Source organism: Oncorhynchus mykiss, chromosome 28 (assembly GCF_057628025.1).
Source record: "Oncorhynchus mykiss isolate SJ-2025 chromosome 28, ASM5762802v1, whole genome shotgun sequence".
In the NCBI taxonomy this organism is placed as follows: Eukaryota; Metazoa; Chordata; class Actinopteri; order Salmoniformes; family Salmonidae; genus Oncorhynchus; species Oncorhynchus mykiss.
The window spans coordinates 39,745,564-39,771,488 of record NC_143049.1 but is presented as its reverse complement, the minus strand read 5'-3'; the positions used below and the strand labels follow the sequence as shown (position 1 = coordinate 39,771,488).

At 43.2% G+C, this 25,925-nt stretch overlaps 1 protein-coding gene across 1 annotated transcript in view; it reads right to left on the bottom strand.

The window, feature by feature from the left end:
• LOC110508247 (collagen alpha-1(XI) chain) overlaps positions 1 to 25,925 on the bottom strand; it is a 257,758-nt gene that overhangs the window by 120,237 nt on the left and 111,596 nt on the right. Inside the window, exons 8-13 of the mRNA XM_090225286.1 lie at positions 23,948 to 24,250; positions 20,937 to 20,999; positions 12,777 to 12,818; positions 12,350 to 12,412; positions 3,910 to 3,984; positions 694 to 777 (exon numbers count right to left, since the gene is read on the bottom strand). Of these exons, the coding sequence (XP_090081412.1) occupies positions 694 to 777; positions 3,910 to 3,984; positions 12,350 to 12,412; positions 12,777 to 12,818; positions 20,937 to 20,999; positions 23,948 to 24,250 (630 nt within the window). The remainder of the gene's footprint in view (positions 1 to 693; positions 778 to 3,909; positions 3,985 to 12,349; positions 12,413 to 12,776; positions 12,819 to 20,936; positions 21,000 to 23,947; positions 24,251 to 25,925) is intronic.

The following is a 25,925-nucleotide window of genomic DNA, read 5'->3' as shown; positions in this document are numbered from 1 at the left end:
AGATAAATAAAAATAGATAAGTAAAAATAGATAAGTAAAAATAGATAAATAAAAATAGATAAATAAAAATAGATAAATAAAAATAGATAAGTAAAAATAGATAAATAAAAATAGATAAGTAAAAATAGATAAGTAATAAAAATAGATAAGTAAAAATAGATAAATAAAAATAGATAAATAAAAATAGATAAATAAAAATAGATAAGTAAAAATAGATAAGTAATAAAAATAGATAAGTAAAAATAGATAAGTAATAAAAATAGATAAATAAAAATAGATAAATAAAAATAGATAAGTAAAAATAGATAAATAAAAATAGATAAGTAAAAATAGATAAGTAATAAAAATAGATAAATAAAAATAGATAAATAAAAATAGATAAGTAAAAATAGATATAAAAAACATTATATTTGCTCTATAGGGTCTTGTAAGCATCATTCACAGGACTGCAGTGGATGTCTGAACACTATGGCTGTCTCTCAAATGGCACCCTATTCCTTAAATAGTGCACTACATTAGGTTCTGAGTCGTACCCTAACATTATATACAGTATTAATGTAATATAGTCATATTTCAAGTAGTATATAATAGAGAAGATAGCTGTGCCCTAACCTGACATTATATACAGTACAGTTAATATAGCGGTATGATATCAAAACTTTAATATAACCATATAAGATAGTTGTGTCTTACCCTGGCTTGGGACAGGATGGCCTGGGCTTGGGCCTCCTGAGCTGAGACCACTGGTCCCTTATGTGCATCTCCACCAGCACGGAACTGTCAATCACAACACAAGAGACGAAAGCGTTAGAAAACAAGCAAAGCAAACACACAAAGACACAAACTACGGAGCAGTCATCACACATTACAACATCTCAGAACACGATAGGATCTCTGTGGGCAGCCCTATGAGAAAAGAATAATTGTAAAAAAAAAATTAAAATATATATTTTTGAGGTCGGACCTTTTGTTTGGCTAATAATACACACTCTCTCTATATTATTTATATATATATATATATATATATATATATATATATATATATATATATATATATATAAAATATAATATAATATATATTCTTTATGCAGCCCTGTGTGCTCATCAGCATCACTGGTCGTCCCAGACAGACGATGGTCACGCCACCCCTACTCAGACGGTGCAAGCATCAACCAATGGTTGCGTGCCACGTCACCGACCGTGCCTTCAGGCACCAGATAGCTCTAACACATGATGTGGTTAGCTGACACGTAAAATACCTATCTGGCGTGAGTCAGCGAAGTCTGAGCAGGGGAACACCACCATATCCAACACGGACACTGAGTTGCAGCCCTGCAGTGTGTATAAAAACCGTCACTGGGCTCCATGACAGATCCATTAGATCCAAAATGTCCGCTGAGCTGCATGCAGAGTGGTTACACAGTCACCGGTTCCAGTCCACTGCACCCAGTGACATTTACAAGGTGAATGACTGAGGTTTATATGTACCGAGGGCTTAACAGGGATACAGTGAGGTGGAGTGTGTTAAACAAGGTGACTTCACGGTCCAGAACAGAGACACCACAGTTGACTGGAGGTTACATATGACCTAATGGAAACAGGTAGCTGGTAGTCAGACAGCCAGGACATATGGAGGTTGATGGAAAGGTGTTTCTTCGTGGTTGAAACAGAAATGTTGTGGGTTGCATTCGGGCCTTTAGACAATGATGAAGGCTAATAACGTAGAATACAATATAGAAGATAAGGCTGAGGACAGACGGAAGGTGGGAGAGGGGAGGCGGAGGGGAAGGAGGGAGAAGGAGGGAGGGAGGGAGGAGACTTACTGCCAACATGAAAATTGAATATTTTATAAGAGCAGCAGCAGTAGGAAGAGAGGGAAGGAGAGAGGTAGAGAGAGAAGGAGAGAGGAAGAGAGGGAAGGAGAGAGGCACAGAGAGAGGAAAGATGAGGTAAGAGGGGACTTACTGGCAGCATGAAAATGGAACCTTTTATAAGAGCAGCAGCAGTATGAAGAGAGGGAAGGAGAGAGGTAGAGAGGGAAGAAGAGAGGTAGAGAGGGAAGAAGAGAGGTAGAGAGCGAAGGAGAGAGGTAGAGAGGGAAGAAGAGAGGTAGAGAGCGAAGGAGAGAGGTAGAGAGGGAAGAAGAGAGGTAGAGAGGGAAGAAGAGAGGTAGAGAGCGAAGGAGAGAGGTAGAGAGGGAAGAAGAGAGGTAGAGAGCGAAGGAGAGAGGTAGAGAGCGAAGGAGAGACATAGAGAGCGAAGGAGAGAGGTAGAGAGCGAAGGAGAGAGGTAGAGAGCGAAGGAGAGAGGTAGAGAGGGAGGCAGAGAGGTAGAGAGCGAAGGAGAGAGGTAGAGAGGGAAGGAGAGAGGTAGAGAGCGAAGGAGAGAGGTAGAGAGGGAAGAAGAGAGGTAGAGAGGGAAGAAGAGAGGTATAGAGCGAAGGAGAGAGGTAGAGAGGGAAGAAGAGAGGTAGAGAGCGAAGGAGAGAGGTAGAGAGGGAAGGAGAGAGGTAGAGAGGGAAGAAGAGAGGTAGAGAGCGAAGGAGAGAGGAAGAGAGGGAAGAAGAGAGGTAGAGAGTGAAGGAGAGAGGTAGAGAGGGAAGGAGAGAGGTAGAGAGGGAAGGAGAGAGGTAGAGAGGGAAGGAGAGAGGTAGAGAGCGAAGGAGAGAGGTAGAGAGCGAAGGAGAGAGGTAGAGAGGGAGGCAGAGAGCGAAGGAGAGAGGTAGAGAGCGAAGGAGAGCGGTAGAGAGAGAAGGAGAGAGGTAGAGAGCGAAGGAGAGAGGTAGAGAGCGAAGGAGAGAGGTACAGAGAGAGGAAAGATGAGGTAAGAGGGGACTTACTGGCAGCATGAAAATGGAACCTTTTATAAGAGCAGCAGCAGTATGAAGAGAGGGAAGGAGAGAGGTAGAGAGGGAAGAAGAGAGGTAGAGAGGGAAGAAGAGAGGTAGAGAGCGAAGGAGAGAGGTAGAGAGGGAAGAAGAGAGGTAGAGAGCGAAGGAGAGAGGTAGAGAGGGAAGAAGAGAGGTAGAGAGGGAAGAAGAGAGGTAGAGAGCGAAGGAGAGAGGTAGAGAGGGAAGAAGAGAGGTAGAGAGCGTTGGAGAGAGGTAGAGAGCGAAGGAGAGACATAGAGAGCGAAGGAGAGAGGTAGAGAGCGAAGGAGAGAGGTAGAGAGCGAAGGAGAGAGGTAGAGAGGGAGGCAGAGAGGTAGAGAGCGAAGGAGAGAGGTATAGAGGGAAGGAGAGAGGTAGAGAGCGAAGGAGAGAGGTAGAGAGGGAAGAAGAGAGGTAGAGAGGGAAGAAGAGAGGTATAGAGCGAAGGAGAGAGGTAGAGAGGGAAGAAGAGAGGTAGAGAGCGAAGGAGAGAGGTAGAGAGGGAAGGAGAGAGGTAGAGAGGGAAGAAGAGAGGTAGAGAGCGAAGGAGAGAGGAAGAGAGGGAAGAAGAGAGGTAGAGAGTGAAGGAGAGAGGTAGAGAGGGAAGGAGAGAGGTAGAGAGGGAAGGAGAGAGGTAGAGAGGGAAGGAGAGAGGTAGAGAGCGAAGGAGAGAGGTAGAGAGCGAAGGAGAGAGGTAGAGAGGGAGGCAGAGAGCGAAGGAGAGAGGTAGAGAGCGAAGGAGAGCGGTAGAGAGAGAAGGAGAGAGGTAGAGAGCGAAGGAGAGAGGTAGAGAGCGAAGGAGAGAGGTAGAGAGGGAGGGAGAGAGGTAGAGAGCGAAGGAGAGAGGTAGAGAGGGAAGGAGAGAGGTAGAGAGGGAAGGAGAGAGGTAGAGAGCGAAGGAGAGAGGTAGAGAGGGAAGGAGAGAGGTAGAGAGCGAAGGAGAGAGGTAGAGAGGGAGGGAGAGAGGTAGAGAGGGAAGGAGAGAGGTAGAGAGGGAGGGAGAGAGGTAGAGAAGAAAGATGAGGTAAGAGGGGACTTACTGGCAGCATTAGAAGGGTACCTGGAGGACCAGGAACTCCGTCTGAACCAGGAAGACCAGCACGCCCTGGAGGACCCTGGGTAATGTAGGAGAGAGAGAGAGAGAGAGAGAGAGAGAGAGAGAGAGAGAGAGAGAGAGAAAGACAGACAGACAGACAGACAGACATTTGGTTATTATAGAATAATTTAGAGAGAGGTTGACTACAAAGTTAAAGGGGAAGGAACTTCTTAATCATGATCACATAGGAAATATACATGATTACTGATATACATCTGTAAAGAGGAAAAGAGTATGTGGGTACAGAACATTTGGAGTATTTCATAGACCTTGAGAAAGTAATGGAGATTTAATGTTGGACCACATGGATCTTTTACGACCAGATCACTACTGACGAGCAGAGGGGTGGGACTTCCTACTGTGAATTAGCAGAGGGGTGGGACTTCCTACTGTGAATTAGCAGAGGGGTGGGACTTCCTACTGTGAATTAGCATAGGGGTGGGACTTCCTACTGTGAATTAGCAGAGGGGTGGGACTTCCTACTGTGAATTAGCAGAGGGATGGGACTTCCTACTGTGAATTAGCAGAGGGATGGGACTTCCTACTGTGAATTAGCAGAGGGGTGGGACTTCCTACTGTGAATTAGCAGAGGGGTGGGACTTCCTATTGTGAATTAGCAGAGGGGTGGGACTTCCTACTGTGAATTAGCAGAGGGGTGGGACTTCATACTGTGAATTAGCAGAGGGGTGGGACTTCCTACTGTGAATTAGCAGAGGGGTGGGACTTCCTACTGTGAATTAGCAGAGGGGTGGGACTTCCTACTGTGAATTAGCAGAGGGCTGGGACTTCCTACTGTGAATTAGCAGAGGGGTGGGACTTCCTACTGTGAATTAGCAGAGGGGTGGGACTTCCTACTGTGAATTAGCAGAGGGGTGGGACTTCCTACTGTGAATTAGCAGAGGGGTGGGACTTCCTACTGTGAATTAGCAGAGGGGTGGGACTTCCTACTGTGAATTAGCAGAGGGGTGGGACTTCCTACTGTGAATTAGCAGAGGACTTAAAACTAGCATCCAGCCATACAAAAATACATTGCATTTATTAGCATTCAATGTAAAGGTATGTAGTGGGCACTCAGACACATCATCACAACATTATGTTGTTGATTAAGAACTGAGGAAAAATAGTTATGCTAATGCTAATGATTTAACGGATATGCTACCCCAAGACGAATGCACTCTGGTTTAACTGTACGTCAATCCGGATTAAGGGGTGTGACGTTTGAAGGCGGTAAATTTAAACACATTTGGGATCGTTTAAGTACATTTCTTACAAAATGTAAATCAGGGTGCCGTTATCACAGAACTACCACCAACAGGTCCTCATCATCACCATCATCATCATCATAATATAATGATTTACTAGTACAAATAGTCCAGACTAAAGGTGCATTATTAATCACAGTATATCCACTATATTACCACCCGCGGGCCAGACCAGGGCTAGATCTCTTTAACAGACCAGACCAGGTCTAGATCTATTTAACAGACCAGACCAGGGCTAGATCTCTTTAACAGGCCAGGAATATATCTCTTTAACAGGCCAGGCTAGATCTCTTTAACAGGCCAGGGCTATATCTCTTTAACAGACCAGGCCAGGACTAGATCTCTTTAACAGACCAGGGATAGATCTCTTTAACAGGCCAGGGATAGATCTCTTTAACAGACCAGGCCAGGACTAGATCTCTTTAACAGACCAGGGATAGATCGCTTTAACAGACCAGACCAGGGCTAGATCTCTTTAACAGACCAGGGCTAGATCTCTTTAACAGACCAGGCCAGGGCTAGATCTCTTTAACAGACCAGGCCAGGGCTAGATCTCTTTAACAGGCCAGGGCTAGATCTCTTTAACAGACCAGGCCAGGGCTAGATCTCTTTAACAGGCCAGGGCTAGATCTCTTTAACAGGCCAGGGCTAGATCTCTTTAACAGACCAGGCCAGGGCTAGATCTCTTTAACAGGCCAGACCAGGGCTAGATCTCTTTAACAGGCCAGGGCTAGATCTCTTTAACAGACCAGGCCAGGGCTAGATATCTTTAACAGACCAGGGCTAGATCTCTTTAACAGACCAGGCCAGGCCAGGGCTAGATCTCTTTAACAGACCAGACCAGGGCTAGATCTCTTTAACAGACCAGGCCAGTGCTAGATCTCTTTAACAGACCAGACCAGGGCTAGATCTCTTTAACAGACCAGGCCAGGGCTAGATCTCTTTAGCAGGCCAGGACTAGATCTCTTTAACAGGCCAGGGCTAGATCTCTTTAGCAGGCCAGACCAGGGCTAGATCTCTTTAGCAGGCCAGGCCAGGCCATGATCTCTTTAGCAAGCTGGTCACGCGCTCTGATCTAGTCTCTGTCTGTCTCTGCTGGGTCAAATTGTTCCCATGTGTTACTGCTTCCCTTCTCTGACTAACTGTCTGTCTGGTTGACTGCCTGACAGCCTAACTGTCTGACTGGTTGACTGCCTGACAGCCTAACTGTCTGGCTGGTTGACTGCCTGACAGCCTAACTGTCTGGCTGGTTGACTGCCTGACAGCCTAACTGTCTGGCTGGTTGACTGCCTGCCTTGCTGTCTTATCCAGAGGGATATCCAGAGAGCTACATATGGCTAACTCTATAATGGCACCCTATTCCATATATAGTGCACTACTTTTGACCAGAGTCCTATGGGCCCAGAGTCCTATGGGCCTTGGTCAAAGGTAGGGCGCTGTATAGTGAATAGGGTGCCCTTCTAAACTTAGCCATAGACTCCTTACTGCCCCCCCCAGTCAACACACAGTGGTACTGCAGGGGCTTGGGGTCGGGGGGCTGTGGTGGGATCAATCATGTACAATATATCAACTCCGGATTGCTGATGTTATGTATTGGCCAATGAGAGGTTTTGAAACCACCGGTCGGCCATATTGGCACTCCTTAGAAGAAGTCGTCAATTTATTTTAGTATTTTTGTTGTAGAGGGGACATTAACATTGTTAAATATGTTTTCATTTGTATGTTTAGCTCACATAATATGATTTAAAAGTACACATTAATGTGTCTGTAGTATAATAGATGTGGCAAAAACAAATGTAGACGTTAATAAATGCATTTCTATCACTTCCAAAATATTATTTATAATGGTGGGGGAGTAGCAAGATGGAGGCTTCAACACAGCACCATCTATCAGTCATCTAGTGTATATAAACATATGTATATTATAAATGGTGGGGGAGTAGCAAGATGGAGGCTTCAACACAGCACCATCTATCAGTCATCTAGTGTATATATACATATGTATATTATAAATGGTGGGGGAGTAGCAAGATGGAGGCTTCAACACAGCACCATCTATCAGTCATCTAGTGTATATAAACATATGTATATTATAAATGGTGGGGGAGTAGCAAGATGGAGGCTTCAACACAGCACCATCTATCAGTCATCTAGTGTATATATACATACATATTATAAATGGTGGGGGAGTAGCAAGATGGAGGCTTCAACACAGCACCATCTATCAGTCATCTAGTGTATATATACATATGTATATTATAAATGGTGGGGGAGTAGCAAGATGGAGGCTTCAACACAGCACCATCTATCAGTCATCTAGTGTATATATACATACATATTATAAATGGTGGGGGAGTAGCAAGATGGAGGCTTCAACACAGCACCATCTATCAGTCATCTAGTGTATATATACATACATATTATAAATGGTGGGGGAGTAGCAAGATGGAGGCTTCAACACAGCACCATCTATCAGTCATCTAGTGTATATATACATATGTATATTATAAATGGTGGGGGAGTACCAAGATGGAGGCTTCAACACAGCACCACCTATCAGTCATCATATATACAGTGCCTTGCGAAAGTATTCGGCCCCCTTGAACTTTGCGACCTTTTGCCACATTTCAGGCTTCAAACATAAAGATATAAAACTGTATTTTTTTGTGAAGAATCAACAACAAGTGGGACACAATCATGAAGTGGAACGACATTTATTGGAGATTTCAAACTTTTTTAACAAATCAAAAACTGAAAAATTGGGCGTGCAAAATTATTCAGCCCCCTTAAGTTAATACTTTGTAGCGCCACCTTTTGCTGCGATTACAGCTGTAAGTCGCTTGGGGTATGTCTCTATCAGTTTTGCACATCGAGAGACTGACATTTTTTCACATTCTTCCTTGCAAAACAGCTCGAGCTCAGTGAGGTTGGATGGAGAGCATTTGTGAACAGCAGTTTTCAGTTCTTTCCACAGATTCTCGATTGGATTCAGGTCTGGACTTTGACTTGGCCATTCTAACACCTGGATATGTTTATTTTTGAACCATTCCATTGTAGATTTTGCTTTATGTTTTGGATCATTGTCTTGTTGGAAGACAAATCTCCGTCCCAGTCTCAGGTCTTTTGCAGACTCCATCATTCTTCCAGAATGGTCCTGTATTTGGCTCCATCCATCTTCCCATCAATTTTAACCATCTTCCCTGTCCCTGCTGAAGAAAAGCAGGCCCAAACCATGATGCTGCCACCACCATGTTTGACAGTGGGGATGGTGTGTTCAGGGTGATGAGCTGTGTTGCTTTTACGCCAAACATAACGTTTTGCATTGTTGCCAAAAAGTTCAATTTTGGTTTAATCTGACCAGAGCACATTCTTCCACATGTTTGGTGTGTCTCCCAGGTGGCTTGTGGCAAACTTTAAACAACACTTTTTATGGATATCTTTAAGAAATGGCTTTCTTCTTGCCACTCTTCCATAAAGGCCAGATTTGTGCAATATACGACTGATTGTTGTCCTATGGACAGAGTCTCCCACCTCAGCTGTAGATCTCTGCAGTTCATCCAGAGTGATCATGGGCCTCTTGGCTGCATCTCTGATCAGTCTTCTCCTTGTATGAGCTGAAAGTTTAGAGGGACGGCCAGGTCTTGGTAGATTTGCAGTGGTCTCATACTCCTTCCATTTCAATATTATCGCTTGCACAGTGCTCCTTGGGATGTTTAAAGTTTGGGAAATCTTTTTGTATCCAAATCCGGCTTTAAACTTCTTCACAACAGTATCTCGGACCTGCCTGGTGTGTTCCTTGTTCTTCATGATGCTCTCTGCGCTTTTAACGGACCTCTGAGACTATCACAGTGCAGGTGCATTTATACGGAGACTTGATTACACACAGGTGGATTGTATTTATCATCATTAGTCATTTAGGTCAACATTGGATCATTCAGAGATCCTCACTGAACTTCTGGAGAGAGTTTGCTGCACTGAAAGTAAAGGGGCTGAATAATTTTGCACGCCCAATTTTTCAGCTTTTGATTTGTTAAAAAAGTTTGAAATATCCAATAAATGTCGTTCCACTTCATGATTGTGTCCCACTTGTTGTTGATTCTTCACAATCTTTATGTTTGAAGCCTGAAATGTGGCAAAAAGTCGCAAAGTTCAAGGGGGCCGAATACTTTCGCAAGGCACTGTATATATACATTGGGTGGGGAGAGAGGAGGCGAGGGGTGCGGGGTCGGTTATGTGAGAAACGTGCTGATCAAAGGATAAGGGTATAGTGTGTGTGTGTGTGTGTGTATGTATGTGTGTGTGTGTGTGTGTGTGTGTGTGTGTGTGTGTGTGTGTGTGTGTGTGTGTGTGTGTGTGTGTGTGTGTGTGTGTGTGTGTGTGTATGTGTGTGTGTGTGTATGTGTGTGTGTATGTGTGTTAGGGAGACCCTGCACTCTCTCCAAAAATCCCAAACTTCAGAACCACCAGCACCGGGTCACTTTCAATGCGCCTGTCAATTCTCAGTCAGGCTAACTCCTCCTGGGAGGAAATGGAGAGGCAACGACGGACTGGGGTGGAGGGATCCGGGATCAGACAAATATTTTCTGAGCATTCTGCTCTTACTGGAACAAAAAGGCTTTTGTGTGTCAAGAGGAGAGGAGGGGAGGGGAGAGGAGGGGAGAAGAGTGGAGGGGAGAGGGACGTTTGACTCTGCTGAGGTGGGCTTGGTGGGTGTGTCTTCCCTCGAGGGCATTCTAAGGTTGGGTCTCAAGTTGTCCTATTCCCATTTATTTGTAATTAAAAAAAAAAATGTTTATTTAACTTTTATTTAACTAGGCAAGTCAGTTAAGAACAAATTCTTATTTAGAATTTACAATGTAGTGTGTGTAGGGGGGGGGGGAGGGGGAAACAGGGTCGATTCACCACATTCTAGGAAGAAAAAACAAACCCGCACTACAGATTCTTAAAGAGGGGCCACTTATTCAGTGTCAATCAATCAAACTAAATGTCCTCAGATTCACAGTCCCTGGGCTGTGTCCCAAATGCCACCAGAGTCCCGATATAGGGCACTACTTTAGACCAGGATCCAGTGCAGCCCTTAAAGAAGTTCAATTGACCCTCTAAGGGCGCCTCATTGTTTGATGTGCTGCTGGAGGGTCTGAGGTCGGCTTTAAGGCCCCTTGAAACTGAGACATCGAGAGAGAAAAAAAACAGCCAGCGACCCAAATAGCACACTATGCCCTATTTAGTGTACTACTTTTAACCCGGGCCAATAGGGAATAGGGACGTAGTTCTACAACTATGTGTTGTTGAGGGTAATCCGAGTTATTTGGTTTCCCGGGCCTGCCCCTCGGTCTTCCTCCCCTCCTTTCCTTCTTTCCTCTCCTCCCTTCCCTCTCCTTCTCCTCCCCGGTGCAGTAGCAAGCCGTGGCTGATTGACCTCTTTTCTCCCCGTGGTATGAAGGTGTGGGGCCCTACTACAAACCCAGCCGAAGGAGAAGGACACAGAGAAAGGACTTCCTTTATAGGTATACCTGCTGGCTTCTCTTCTTTGTAAAACCAAGATGGATGGCTTGTTGTCAAGACCAGTCTTGTCTGAAACACTGTGTTTATTATTTTAAACTAATGTCTTCATTATCATAATATACTGTTGCTATGAATAGACTGTCATCTAAGAATCAGTGAAGTAAGTGGAATGCTGACTCATTATTAGTCAGCTATATTAGCCACGGTCCAAGGAGACAGACTAGTCGGACTTGGCCTGAGGGGTCTAACAACTACATTCTCCCAAATATACAGTACCAGTCAAAAGTTTGGACACACCTGTACTCATTCCAGGGTTTTTCCTTTATTTTTTAAAACTATTTTCTACATTGTAGAATACTAGTGAAGACATCAAAACTAGGAAAAAAACACATATGGAATCATGTAGTAACCCCAAAAAAGTGTTAAACAAATCAACATCTATTTTATATTTGAGATTCTTCAAAGTAGGCACCCTTTGCCTTGATAAAAGCTTTGCACACTTGGAATTCTCTAAAAAAAAACTAAAACATTCCATTCACTGAGATCTCCCTTAACATTCCAATCACTGAGATCTCCCTTAACATTCCAATCACTGAGATCTCCCTTAACATTCCAATCACTGAGATCTCCCTTAACATTCCAATCACTGAGATCTCCCTTAACATTCCATTCACTGATATCTCCCTTAACATTCCAATCACTGAGATCTCCCTTAACATTCCAATCACTGAGATCTCCCTTAACATTCCATTCACTGAGATCTCCCTTAACATTCCAATCACTGAGATCTCCCTTAACATTCCATTCACTGATATCTCCCTTAACATTCCAATCACTGAGATCTCCCTTAACATTCCAATCACTGAGATCTCCCTTAACATTCCAATCACTGAGATCTCCCTTAACATTCCAATCACTGAGATCTCCCTTAACATTCCATTCACTGAGATCTCCATTAACATTCCATTCACTGAGATCTCCCTTAACATTCCATTCTTTGGTATTTCTAAACCGCTATAGTTGTATTGGTTTGATGTGCTGAGGGTTCTACTGTATATTCTACGAGGGTTGTACTGTATATTCTACGAGGGTTGTACTGTATATTCTATGAGGGTTCTACTGTATATTCCACGAGGGTTGTACTGTATTCTCTACGAGGGTTGTACTGTATATTCTACGAGTGTTCTACTGTATATTCTACGAGGGTTGTACTGTATATTCTACGAGGGTTCTACTGTATATTCTACGAGGGTTCTACTGTATATTCGACGAGGGTTCTACTGTATATTCTACGAGGGTTGTACTGTATATTCTACGAGGGTTCTACTGTATATTCTACGAGGGTTGTACTGTATATTCTACGAGGGTTCTACTGTATATTCTATGAGGGTTGAGTTGTATATTCTATGAGCCAGAGTTCTCCAACCACACTCTGAATAGCCTTTACACTATTTGCTGTGGTAGCTATAAATAAACTGTTGAGTTGCATATGTTGCTATAGTGATGGGTTAAAATGAGAGTCAGAGAGTTAAAGGAAGTGGTGGGTAATGAGAGAATGACCTATTTCCAACAGCAGGAAGTGCAAAGGGAGTTCCTGAGCAGCGACAGCTCACTTACCCTGTCACCGTGGTCTCCATGTGGGCCAGGGGCACCCTGGGAGCCTGGGGCGCCGGGCAAGCCCTGCGAACGCACACATACACATTAACTACAGCAGAGCTAGCTTACCAAACTGCTACCACATTTAATTTGTCAACCTTAGAGAGACAAAGCTTCTCTCTCTCTCTCTCTCTCTCTCTCTCTCTCTCTCTCTCTCTCTCTCTCTCTCTCTCTCTCTCTCTCTCTCTCTCTCTCTCTCTCTCTCTCTCTCTCTCTCTCTCTCTCTCTCTCTCTCTCTCTCTCTCTCTCTCTCTGGAGGCAAAGAGAGAGAGTAGGTCTGGGAGAGAGGAAGGCAAAGAGAGAGAGAGAGTATGTCTGGGAGAGAGGGAGGCAAAGAGAGAGAGTAGGTCTGGGAGAGAGGGAGGCAAAGAGAGAACGTGATACTCACAGCTTGGCCGGGGCCTCCTTGGGGTCCTTCAATCAGCATCCCCTGGAAGACAGTGAAGGAGAGGGAAGACAGAGAAAAGTGAGGGAAGACAGTGAAAGAGAGGGAAGAAAGAGAAGAGAGAGGGAAGACAGTGAAAAGAGAGGGTAGATAGAAGAGATGAAAGACAGAGAAAAGATGGGGAAGACAGAGAAAAGAGAGGGAAGACAGACAAAAGAGAGGGTAGATAGAAGAGATGAAAGACAGAGAAAAGAGGGGGAAGACAGAGAAAAGAGAGGGAAGACAGAGAAAAGAGAGGGAAGACAGAGAAAGAGAGGGAAGACAGATAAAGAGGGGAAAGACAGATACAAGAGATGAAATACAGAGAAAAGAGGGGGAAGACAGAGAAAAGAGAGGGAAGACAGAGAAAAGAGGAAAGACAGAGAAAAGAGGGAAGACAGAGAAAAGAGGGAAGAGAGAAAAGAGGGAAGACAGAGAAAAGAGGGAAGACAGAGAAAATAGGGAAGACAGAGAAAAGAGAGGGAAGACAGAGAAAAGAGAGGGAAGACAGAGAAAATGGGGGGAAGACAGAGAAAAGAGAGGGAAGACAGAGAAAAGAGGGAAGACAGACAAAAGAGAGAAGACAGACAAAAGAGGGAAGACAGAGGAAATAGGGAAGACAGACAAAAGAGGGAAGACAGAGAAAAGAGGGAAGACAGACAAAAGAGAGAAGACAGACAAAAGAGGGAAGACAGAGGAAATAGGGAAGACAGACAAAAGAGGGAAGACAGAGAAAAGAGGGAAGACAGAGAAAATAGGGTAGACAGACAAAAGAGAGAAGACAAAGAAAAGAGAGAAGACAGAGAAAAGAGGGAAGACAGACAAAGGAGAGGGAGGACAGAGAAAAGAGAGGGCAGATAGAAGAGAGAGGGAAGACAGAAAAGAGAGAGGGAAACATGGATACATTAGCATTCAGAGATGGCAGTAAATCTACAGGCAGAGTGGAGACAGAGTACAGTTGATGATACATCATGAATACCTAGTTACACAGTAGTGATAATAATTAGTTACACAGTAGTGATAATAACTAGTTATATAGTAGTGATAATAACTAGTTATACAGTACTACCTAGTTAAACAGTAGTGATAATAACTAGTTATATAGTAGTGATAATACCTAGTTATACCGTAGTGATAATACCTAGTTACACAGTAGTGATAATAACTAGTTATACAGTAGTGATAATAACTAGTTATACAGTACTACCTAGTTAAAAAGTAGTGATAATAACTAGTTATATAGTAGTGATAATAACTAGTTATATAGTAGTGATAATACCTAGTCATATAGTAATACCTAGTTATATAGTACTACCTAGTTATATAGTACTACCTAGTTACACAGTAGTGATAATAACTAGTTATATAGTAGTGATAATAACTAGTTATATAGTAGTGATAATACCTAGTTACACAGTAGTGATAATAACTAGTTATATAGTAGTGATAATAACTAGTTATATAGTAGTGATAATACCTAGTTATATAGTAGTGATAATACCTAGTGATATAGTAGTGATAATAACTAGTTATATAGTAGTGATAATACCTAGTTATATAGTAGTGATAATAACTAGTTATATAGTAGTGATAATAACTAGTTATATAGTAGTGATAATACCTAGTTATATAGTAGGGATAATAACTAGTTATATAGTAGTGATAATAACTAGTTATATAGTAGTGATAATACCTAGTTATATAGTAGTGATAATAACTAGTTATATAGTAGTGATAATAACTAGTTATATAGTAGTGATAATACCTAGTTATATAGTAGTGATAATAACTAGTTATATAGTAGTGATAATAACTAGTTATATAGTAGTGATAATACCTAGTTATATAGTAGTGATACTAACCAGTTATATAGTAGTGATAATAACTAGTTATATAGTAGTGATAATAACTAGTTATATAGTAGTGATAATAACTAGTTATATAGTAGTGATAATGACTAGTTATATAGTAGTGATAATACCTAGTTATATAGTAGTGATAATACCTAGTTATATAGTAGTGATAATAACTAGTTATACAGTAGTGATAATAACTAGTTATATAGTAGTGATAATACCTAGTTATATAGTAGTGATAATACCTAGTTATATAGTAGTGATAATAACTAGTTATATAGTAGTGATAATAACTAGTTATACAGTAGTGATAATACCTAGTTATATAGTAGTGATAACACCTAGTTATATAGTAGTGATAATACCTAGTTATATAGTAATACCTAGTTATATAGTAGTGATAATAACTAGTTATACAGTAGTGATAATAACTAGTTATATAGTAGTGATAATTACTAGTTATACAGTAGTGATAATATCTAGTTATATAGTAGGGATAATAACTAGTTATATAGTAGTGATAATAACTAGTTATATAGCAGTGATAATAACTAGTTATATAGTAGTGATAACTAGTAATACAGTAGTGGTAATAACTAGTTATATAGTAGTGATAATACCTAGTCATATAGTAGTGATAATACCTAGTTACACAGTAGTGATAATAACTAGTTATACAGTAGTGATAATAACTAGTTATACAGTACTACCTAGTTACACAGTAGTGATAATAACTAGTTATATAGTAGTGATAATAACTAGTTATATAGTAGTGATAATACCTAGTTATATAGTAATACCTAGATATATAGTACTACCTAGTTATATAGTACTACCTAGTTACACAGTAGTGATAATAACTAGTTATATAGTAGTGATAATAACTAGTTATATAGTAGTGATAATACCTAGTTACACAGTAGTGATAATAACTAGTTATATAGTAGTGATAATACCTAGTTATATAGTAGGGATAATAACTAGTTATATAGTAGTGATAATAACTAGTTATATAGTAGTGATAATACCTAGTTATATAGTAGTGATAATAACTAGTTATATAGTAGTGATAATAACTAGTTATATAGTAGTGATAATACCTAGTTATATAGTAGTGATAATAACTAGTTATATAGTAGTGATAATAACTAGTTATATAGTAGTGATAATACCTTTAGTTCGGAAAGCTCTCGCCAGTTCGAACAACGCGACTCTAACCAGAGCATAACGGACCTATTTATTTTTCATCCCCGGATTCATCCCCGGATTCCCACCGCAAACGGAACATTTCTCAGCTGGATCTTCACAATTAGCTATCTAGCTAAACCGCAACCCCGGATGATTACTCCTGGCTAGCGTTTCCACCCACTTAGCTTGAAGCTAGCCCGGCCAGCGCACCTGTGCTACCACCGTAGCATACTCCTGGGCTACAATACCCGGGCCCACGACCGGTCTATCGATGTCACCGCATGAAGAGGAATAAACAGACTCACCCCATCGCGACGTCCCCCAAAGGCTAACTCTCTAGCCCTCGCTATCTCCCTGCTTGCTAATTAGGCCTGCTAACTGCTAGCTTGTCCAGCTCCGGTCCGCTAACTGCTACCTTGTTTAGCCCGGGCCTACAAACTGTTAGCTTGTTAGCACAGGCCTGCTAACCTTCTGAATCGCCGCGTCCCAAACACTCACTGGATTCATATTTACTTTCTATCTCTTTTTGATTTTTAACTTGTTTATACCTTCCGGAAACCTGCCTCACCCAATGTGATACGGAATCGCTATTATTTTTAATTTTTAGTACACACTCAAGAACCCCCAGAAGCTAACCAGCTAACTAGCTACAAGCTATTTAGTCATTGTTAGTTTTTTTAATCTGGATAACACTCGCCAGTCCAGCTTCCCTGCCCCATCCACCGCTGCCCCCTGGACACTGATCTCTTGGCTACATAGCTGATGCACGCTGGACTGTCCATTAATCACGGTACTCCATTCTGCTTGTTTGTTTTATCTGTTGGCCCCGTTGCCTAGTCAACGCCATTTTACCTGCTGTTGTTGTGCTAGCTGATTAGCTGTTGTCTCACCTACTGTTTTAGCTAGCTTTCCCAACTCAACACCTGTGATTACTGTATGCCTCGCTGTATGTCTCTCTCAAGTGTCAATATGCCTTGTATACTGTTGTTCAGATTAGTTATCATTGTTTTAGTTCACAATGGAGCCCCTAGTTCCACTCTTCATACCCCTGATAACTCCTTTGTCCCACCTCCCACACATGCGGTGACCTCACCCATTACAACCAGCATGTCCAGAGATACAACCTCTCTCATCATCACCCAGTGCCTGGGCTTACCTCCGCTGTACCCGCACCCCACCATACCCCTGTCTGCGCATTATGCCCTGAATATATTCTACCATGCCCAGAAACCTGCTCCTCTTATTCTCTGTCCCCAACGCTCTAGGCGACCAGTTTTGATAGCCTTTAGCCGCACTCTCATACTACTCCTTCTCTGTTCCGCGGGTGATGTGGAGGTAAACCCAGGCCCTGCATGTCCCCAGGCACCCTCATTTGTTGACTTCTGTGATCGAAAAAGCCTTGGTTTCATGCATGTCAACATCAGAAGCCTCCTCCCTAAGTTTGTTTTACTCACTGTTCTAGCACACTCTGCAAACCCTGATGTCCTTGCTGTGTCTGAATCCTGGCTCAGGAAGGCCACCAAAAATTCAGAGATTTCCATACCCAACTATAACATCTTCCGTCAAGATAGAACTGCCAAAGGGGGAGGAGTTGCAGTCTACTGCAGAGATAGCCTGCAAAGTAATGTCATACTTTCCAGGTCCATACCCAAACAGTTCGAACTACTAATTTTGAAAATTACTCTCTCCAGAAATAAGTCTCTCACTGTTGCCGCCTGCTACCGACCTCCCTCAGCTCCCAGCTGTGCCCTGGACACCATCTGTGAATTGATCGCCCCCCATCTAGCTTCAGAGTTTGTTCTGTTAGGTGACCTAAACTGGGATATGCTTAACACCCCGGCAGTCCTACAATCTAAGCTAGATGCCCTCAATCTCACACAAATCATCAAGGAACCCACCAGGTACAACCCTAACTCTGTAAACAAGGGCACCCTCATAGACGTCATCCTGACCAACTGGCCCTCCAAATACACCTCTGCTGTCTTCAACCAGGATCTCAGCGATCACTGCCTCATTGCCTGTATCCGCTACGGAGCCGCAGTCAAACGACCACCCCTCATCACTGTCAAACGCTCCCTAAAATACTTCTGTGAGCAGGCCTTTCTAATCGACCTGGCCCGGGTATCCTGGAAGGACATTGACCTCATCCCGTCAGTTGAGGATGCCTGGTCATTCTTTAAAAGTAACTTCCTCACCATTTTAGATAAGCATGCTCCGTTCAAAAAATGCAGAACTAAGAACAGATACAGCCCTTGGTTCACCCCAGACCTGACTGCCCTCGACCAGCACAAAAACATCCTGTGGCAGACTGCAATAGCATCGAATAGTCCCCGTGATATGCAACTGTTCAGGGAAGTCCGGAACCAATACACGCAGTCAGTCAGGAAAGCTAAGGCCAGCTTCTTCAGGTAGAAGTTTGAATCCTGTAGCTCCAACTCCAAAAAGTTCTGGGACACTGTGAAGTCAATGGAGAACAAGAGCACCTCCTCCCAGCTGCCCACTGCACTGAGGCTAGGTAACACGGTCACCACCGATAAATCCATGATTATCGAAAACTTCAATAAGCATTTCTCAACGGCTGGCCATGCCTTCCGCCTGGCTACTTCAACCTCGGCCAACAGCCCCACCCCCCCCGCTGCTCCTCGCCCAAGCCTCTCCAGGTTCTCCTTTACCCAAATCCAGATAGCAGATGTTCTGAAAGAGCTGCAAAACCTGGACCCGTACAAATCAGCTGGGCTTGACAATCTGGACCCTCTATTTCTGAAACTATCCGCCACCATTGTCGCAACCCCTATTACCAGCCTGTTCAACCTCTCTTTCATATCGTCTGAGATCCCCAAGGATTGGAAAGCTGCCGCAGTCATCCCCCTCTTCAAAGGGGGAGACACCCTGGACCCAAACTGTTACAGACCTATATCCATCCTGCCCTGCCTATCTAAGGTCTTCGAAAGCCAAGTCAACAAACAGGTCACTGACCATCTCGAATCCCACTGTACCTTCTCCGCTGTGCAATCTGGTTTCCGAGCCGGTCACGGGTGCACCTCAGCCACACTCAAGGTACTAAACGATATCATAACCGCCATCGATAAAAGACAGTACCGTGCAGCCGTCTTCATCGACCTTGCCAAGGCTTTCGACTCTGTCAATCACCATATTCTTATCGGCAGACTCAGTAGCCTCGGTTTTTCGGATGACTGCCTTGCCTGGTTCACCAATTACTTTGCAGACAGAGTTCAGTGTGTCAAATCGGAGGGCATGCTGTCCGGTCCTCTGGCAGTCTCTATGGGGGTGCCACAGGGTTCAATTCTCGGGCCGACTCTTTTCTCTGTATACATCAATGATGTTGCTCTTGCTGCGGGCGATTCCCTGATCCACCTCTACGCAGACGACACCATTCTATATACTTTCGGCCCGTCATTGGACACTGTGCTATCTAACCTCCAAACAAGCTTCAATGCCATACAACACTCCCTCCGTGGCTTCCGACTGCTCTTAAACGCTAGTAAAACCAAATGCATGCTTTTCAACCGATCGCTGCCTGCACCCGCATGCCCGCCTAGCATCACCACCCTGGATGGTTCCGACCTAGAATATGTGGACATCTATAAGTACCTAGGTGTCTGGCTAGACTGCAAACTCTCCTTCCAGACTCATATCAAACATCTCCAATCAAAAATCAAATCAAGAGTCGGCTTTCTATTCCGCAACAAAGCCTCCTTCACTCACGCCGCCAAGCTTACCCTAGTAAAACTGACTATCCTACCGATCCTCGACTTCGGCGATGTCATCTACAAAATGGCTTCCAACACTCTACTCAGCAAACTGGATGCAGTCTATCACAGTGCCATCCGTTTTGTCACTAAAGCACCTTATACCACCCACCACTGCGACTTGTATGCTCTAGTCGGCTGGCCCTCGCTACATATTCGTCGCCAGACCCACTGGCTCCAGGTCATCTACAAGTCCATGCTAGGTAAAGCTCCGCCTTATCTCAGCTCACTGGTCACGATGGCAACACCCATCCGTAGCACGAGCTCCAGCAGGTGTATCTCACTGATCATCCCTAAAGCCAACACCTCATTTGGCCGCCTTTCGTTCCAGTACTCTGCTGCCTGTGACTGGAACGAATTGCAAAAATCGCTGAAGTTGGAGACTTTTATCTCCCTCACCAACTTCAAACATCAGCTATCTGAGCAGCTAACCGATCGCTGCAGCTGTACATAGTCTATTGGTAAATAGCCCACCCATTTTCACCTACCTCATCCCCATACTGTTTTTATTTATTTATTTTTCTGCTCTTTTGCACACCAATATCTCTACCTGTACATGACCATCTGATCATTTATCACTCCAGTGTTAATCTGCAAAATTGTAATTATTCGCCAACCTCATGCCTTTTGCACACATTGTATATAGACTCCCCTTTTTTTTCTACTGTATTATTGACTTGTTTATTGTTTACTCCATGTGTAACTCTGTGTTGTCTGTTCACGCTGCTATGCTTTATCTTGGCCAGGTCGCAGTTGCAAATGAGAGTTTGTTCTCAACTAGCCTCCCTGGTTAAATAAAGGTGAAATAAAAAAATAAAATAAAAAAAAAAATAAAAAAATAAAAATAGTTATATAGTAGTGATAATAACTAGTTATATAGTAGTGATACTAACTAGTTATACAGTAGTGATAATAACTAGTTATACAGTAGTGATAATAACTAGTTATACAGTAGTGATAATAACTAGTTATATAGTAGTGATAATAACTAGTTATATAGTAGTGATACTAACTAGTTATACAGTAGTGATAATAACTAGTTATACAGTAGTGATAATAACTAGTTATACAGTAGTGATAATAACTAGTTATATAGTAGTGATAATAACTAGTTATACAGTAGTGATAACACCCAGTGGTTGTACAACGTGTCATGTTTATGAGTCGGGGAAACATAGAGTGGGACTGAGCTGAAGCAGGAGAAACGTCAGAAAATGATGTTTACGGCAAAGTTAACTCCCCGGTTTTAGCTGATGCATCACTGATACCCAGTTATACAACAGTGATAAAACGTGTTGCCTTCCACTTACGGGTTCAATGATGGCGGGTTCTCCCTTCTCTCCTTTCTCTCCGCCATATCTCCCTCCTCCAATCTGAAAACACACCACAGAGACCATCCTATCAGAATACAGATCTGCGAGCTGTCAACCAAACATGGGGGGGGCTGGGGGGGGACGTCAGTATTTCCCCAAAGAAAATCCTTCTGTAGGCGTGGTGGCAGCATCACCAGGTTCTAAGCTGACGTCACAAACACCAGCAGTGTGAATTATAACCAATCAGAGGTGTAGTAGTCATGGCAGCAAGGGACGTCCTACCCAAAACGGGTGTCCTCATTTCACCAGGAGATTCGGAGAATTAAAATACACTACCACTTCCAGCTGTAAAAGAGATAAGAAGAGATCCAGACCCCTTCAAAATGCCGAGTGCCTGTCTGTGCCTGGTAGTGGAACATTTGTTAAGGCTAAATGCTAAATGTGTTTTTTGTCTACGTAGGAAATATTAACCACAAGATGTGGTTCGTAAAGAAGCCACAATTTGAGTCTTGGTCCGAATGATATTGGTTAGTTTTCCAAAGCCACTGAAGATGACAAACGGGGATGTATCCCAAATTGCACTGTGTTCCTTTTATAGTGCACAACTTTTGACCAGGGCCCTATGTGTAGTGCACTATATAGGGAATAGGGTGCCATTTGGGATGTGCTTAACTAACTGAACACAGCGAGGGTCCTGGACACCTGATATTGTTGAGACAATGACTTCACACAGGAAGAATTCATGATGAAACGTTGTTAACCTTTCATTCATAAGCTCGGTTGTAGCAACCTCATGATTGGTATAGGGGGAAAAATTAAAGAGTATCAGGTCGTAACCTAAACTTATCACTATTACATTGAGCTGGCTGAATGGAAAATGAATGACAGTCATCCAATATGCTGTAATAGAAATAAGGCCGTGGTCATGGAAAAGTGATTGTCCTCCCTCATCTTGAACAGTACTGACCGCCACTGCTGTGGGAGAAATAGGACTGGAAACAAAATGGCTACAGTGAGAATAGAAACAAAATGGCTACAGTGGGACTAGAAACAAAATGGCTACAGCGGGACTAGAAACAAAATGGCTACAGTGGGACTAGAAACAAAATGGCTACAGTGGGACTAGAAACAAAATGGCTACAGCGGGACTAGAAACAAAATGGCTACAGTGGGACTAGAAACAAAATGGCTACAGTGGGACTAGAAACAAAATGGCTACAGTGGGACTAGAAACAAAATGGCTACAGTGGGACTAGAAACAAAATGGCTACAGTGGGACTAGAAACAAAATGGCTACAGTGGGACTAGAACCAAAATGGCTACAGTGGGACTAGAAACAAAATGGCTACAGTGGGACTAGAAACAAAATGGCTACAGTGGGACTGGAAACAAAATGGCTACAGTGAGACTAGAAACAAAATGGCTACAGTGGGACTGGAAACAAAATGGCTACAGTGAGACTAGAAACAAAATGGCTACAGTGGGACTGGAAACAAAATGGCTACAGTGAGACTAGAAACAAAATGGCTACAGTGGGACTAGAAACAAAATGGCTACAGTGGGACTAGAAACAAAATGGCTACAGTGAGACTAGAAACAAAATGGCTACAGTGGGACTAGAAACAAAATGGCTACAGGGGACTAGAAACAAAATGGCTACAGTGGGACTGGAAACAAAATGGCTACAGTGGGACTAGAAACAAAATGGCTACAGTGGGACTAGAAACAAAATGGCTACAGTGGGACTAGAAACAAAATGGCTACAGTGGGACTAGAAACAAAATGGTTACAGTGGGACTAGAAACAAAATGGCTACAGTGGGACTAGAAACAAAATGGCTACAGTGGGACTAGAAACAAAATGGCTACAGTGGGACTAGAAACAAAATGGCTACAGTGGGACTAGAAACAAAATGGCCACAGTGGGACTAGAAACAAAATGGTTACAGTGGGACTAGAAACAAAATGGCTACAGTGGGACTGGAAACAAAATGGCTACAGTGGGACTGGAAACAAAATGGCTACAGTGAGACTGGAAACAAAATGGCTACAGTGGGACTAGAAACAAAATGGCTACAGTGAGACTAGAAACAAAATGGCTACAGTGGGACTAGAAACAAAATGGCTACAGTGAGACTAGAAACAAAATGGCTACAGTGGGACTAGAAACAAAATGGCTACAGTGGGACTAGAAACAAAATGGCTACAGTGGGACTAGAAACAAAATGGCTACAGTGGGACTAGAAACAAAATGGCTACAGTGGGACTAGAAACAAAATGGCCACAGTGGGACTAGAAACAAAATGGCTACAGTGGGACTAGAAACAAAATGGCTACAGTGGGACTAGAAACAAAATGGCTACAGTGGGACTAGAAACAAAATGGCTACAGTGGGACTAGAACCAAAATGGCTACAGTGGGACTAGAAACAAAATGGCTACAGTGGGACTAGAAACAAAATGGCTACAGTGGGACTGGAAACAAAATGGCTACAGTGGGACTCAATAAAGCCCTTGAATTGAATTGAATTGAAAGAGAGAATGAGAGAGAGTGTGAGGGAGGGAGGGAGATCAGAAAGACAGACACAGAGAGAGAGAGAGAGAGCGAGAGAGAGAGAACGAGAGAGAGAGAGTGAGGGAGTTCAGAAAGACAGAGAGAGTAAGAGGGATCGTTACGAAGTGAGATGTGTATCTCCATTCAGTATCGACGCCTCGCTCTGTGGTACATATCCCTAATCACACAGACACTCCTCCCAAGCCAACAGTAGCATCGTGTACCTTTAGCAGTAGCTCCTGAGTAGGTTCTATGTTAGGCCTCATAGACTCAGATGTACAGTGGGACAGTGGGACTGGAAACAAAATGGCTACAGTGTTCATTTTTATTGTTTATTTCACTTTTGTTTATCATCTATTTCAGGTTCTATGTTAGGTTCTATGTTAGGCCTCATAGACTCAGATGTACTGGTCTCTGAGATGTGTATATTCAGGATGAGTATAAAATGCTACTTACACTACTATCTGTGTCGGTCTCAGCAGGTACGCCCGGCCCAAACTCATCCTCGTAGGCTGGGAAGGAGGTAGGTTTGGCCTCGCCGGTGCTGTAGTCGCCATAGTCACCGTACTCGTACGTCTGTTTCGTATCAATCTCTTTAATATCACCGTATTCCTTCATATCGTACTCCTTAAAATCGTACGATTCCGCGCCGGGGTCGGGACCTTTGGTATCAGAGCCGATTTCTGCTGCCGCCGTAGGGTCGGCGTCGACCTGTTCCACGCCGGTGACGTAATCGTCGACTATTTCCTCGTCGTAGTTCTGATTGGTCGATGTGAGGAGGGGGCGGGGAGGCAGTGGGAGGGAACATGGAGGGTTGAGGTTAGAGAGAGGAATAGTTCACCTATTGGTTAATGTTTCTAATAAAATAAAATAAACATTTAATTCATCATTGGTTTGATGCAGATGCTACGTGTCAGTAGGTCAGGTGACCTTAAAACATGGTCCCCGCCTGTCTTATTTCTCCATAATCTGAAAAATAAAAGTAATCCTAGATCAGCACTCAAAGGTCTTGGATAACTTGTAAATATGGGCCCCAGAAGTAGGCAGCATATAAAAGAGGGTGAAGGGTTGGTGAATAACCCAGTTACCAGTATTTCCCTGCGTTAGTTATGTCTAAGAAGGATAAATAAAAGGAAGCAGGGAATTCCTGATTGACCATACAAAACTACAGGAAATTGGAGACAAAAAAAAGAGGATATGGGATGCGGCCCCGTTGGTCGCAATTCATTAGCTGGCAGAATTTTACTAGTAGAGTTTTTATGAATCCCGTTGGTCGCAATTCATTAGCAGGCAGAGTTTTACTAGTTCAGTTTATATCAAGATCAGATTGAAGTGTTGTTTCTGATGGATATCAAAAGGGGACTGTAGAAACATGTGGCACTCTTATTCCCTACAAAGTGCACTACTTTTGACCAGAACCCAATAATGAATAGGGTATCATTTGGGATGCAGCCTAAAAGCCACACAGGGTCCGGATGACTCCAAGGAAGATTGTAGAGATTAAGAAGACCATCCAAGACTGTTTATTCTTTGATCTTTGTAATGTCTAGTAATCTAACTTGGAGATTGCCAACTGTGGACTGTCATTTGTTAATTGGACGGTGACTCGTTGGATGGTGAGTTTAGAATCAAAAGTCCAAAATAATTAATTGGATGGTGAGTTTAGAATCAAAAGTCCAAAATAATGAATTGGATGGTGACTCGTCCACATAAAGACAACCTGTGTTGTATTCCACCGAGCTGGTTGTAGAAAGCCTAAATACTTTAAGCAATCTCTTTGAGAATACAAATACTACTCTGTCTCATTATTCACAGACCATTTGATTGTATCCAAATTGGAATGTATGGACACGGGAAACGTTCTCACCAGAACTGTCACTCCCTGGGGGTGGGTACTGTCACGCCCTGGTGGTGGGGGGGGGTGGGGGGGGGTGTACTGTCACGCCCTGGTGGGGGGGGGGGGGGGGGGTACTGTCACGCCCTGGGGGGGGGTACTGTCACTCCCTGGTGGGGGGGGGGGGGGGGATACTGTCACGCCCTGGTGGGGGTGGGTGGGTACTGTCACGCCCTGGTGGGGGGGGGGGGGGTACTGTCACACCCCAGGGGGGTACTGTCACACCCTGGTCTTAGTATTCTGTGTTCTCTTTATTATTTTGGTTAGGCCAGGGTGTGACATGGGTGATTTATGTGGTTTGTTTTGTCTAGGGGTTTTGCAGTTTATAGGATAGTGTTTAGTTGAGTATTCTAGGTAAGTCTATGGTTGCCTGGAGTGGTTCTCCATCAGAGGCAGGTGGTTATCGTTGTCTCTACCATATTTAGGCAGCCATATTCTTTAGGTCTCTTGTGGGTGAGTGTTCCTGTCTCTGTGTTTGTTGCACCAGATAGGACTGTTTCGGTTTTTCACGTTTATTGTTTTGTAGATTGTTCGTATTTT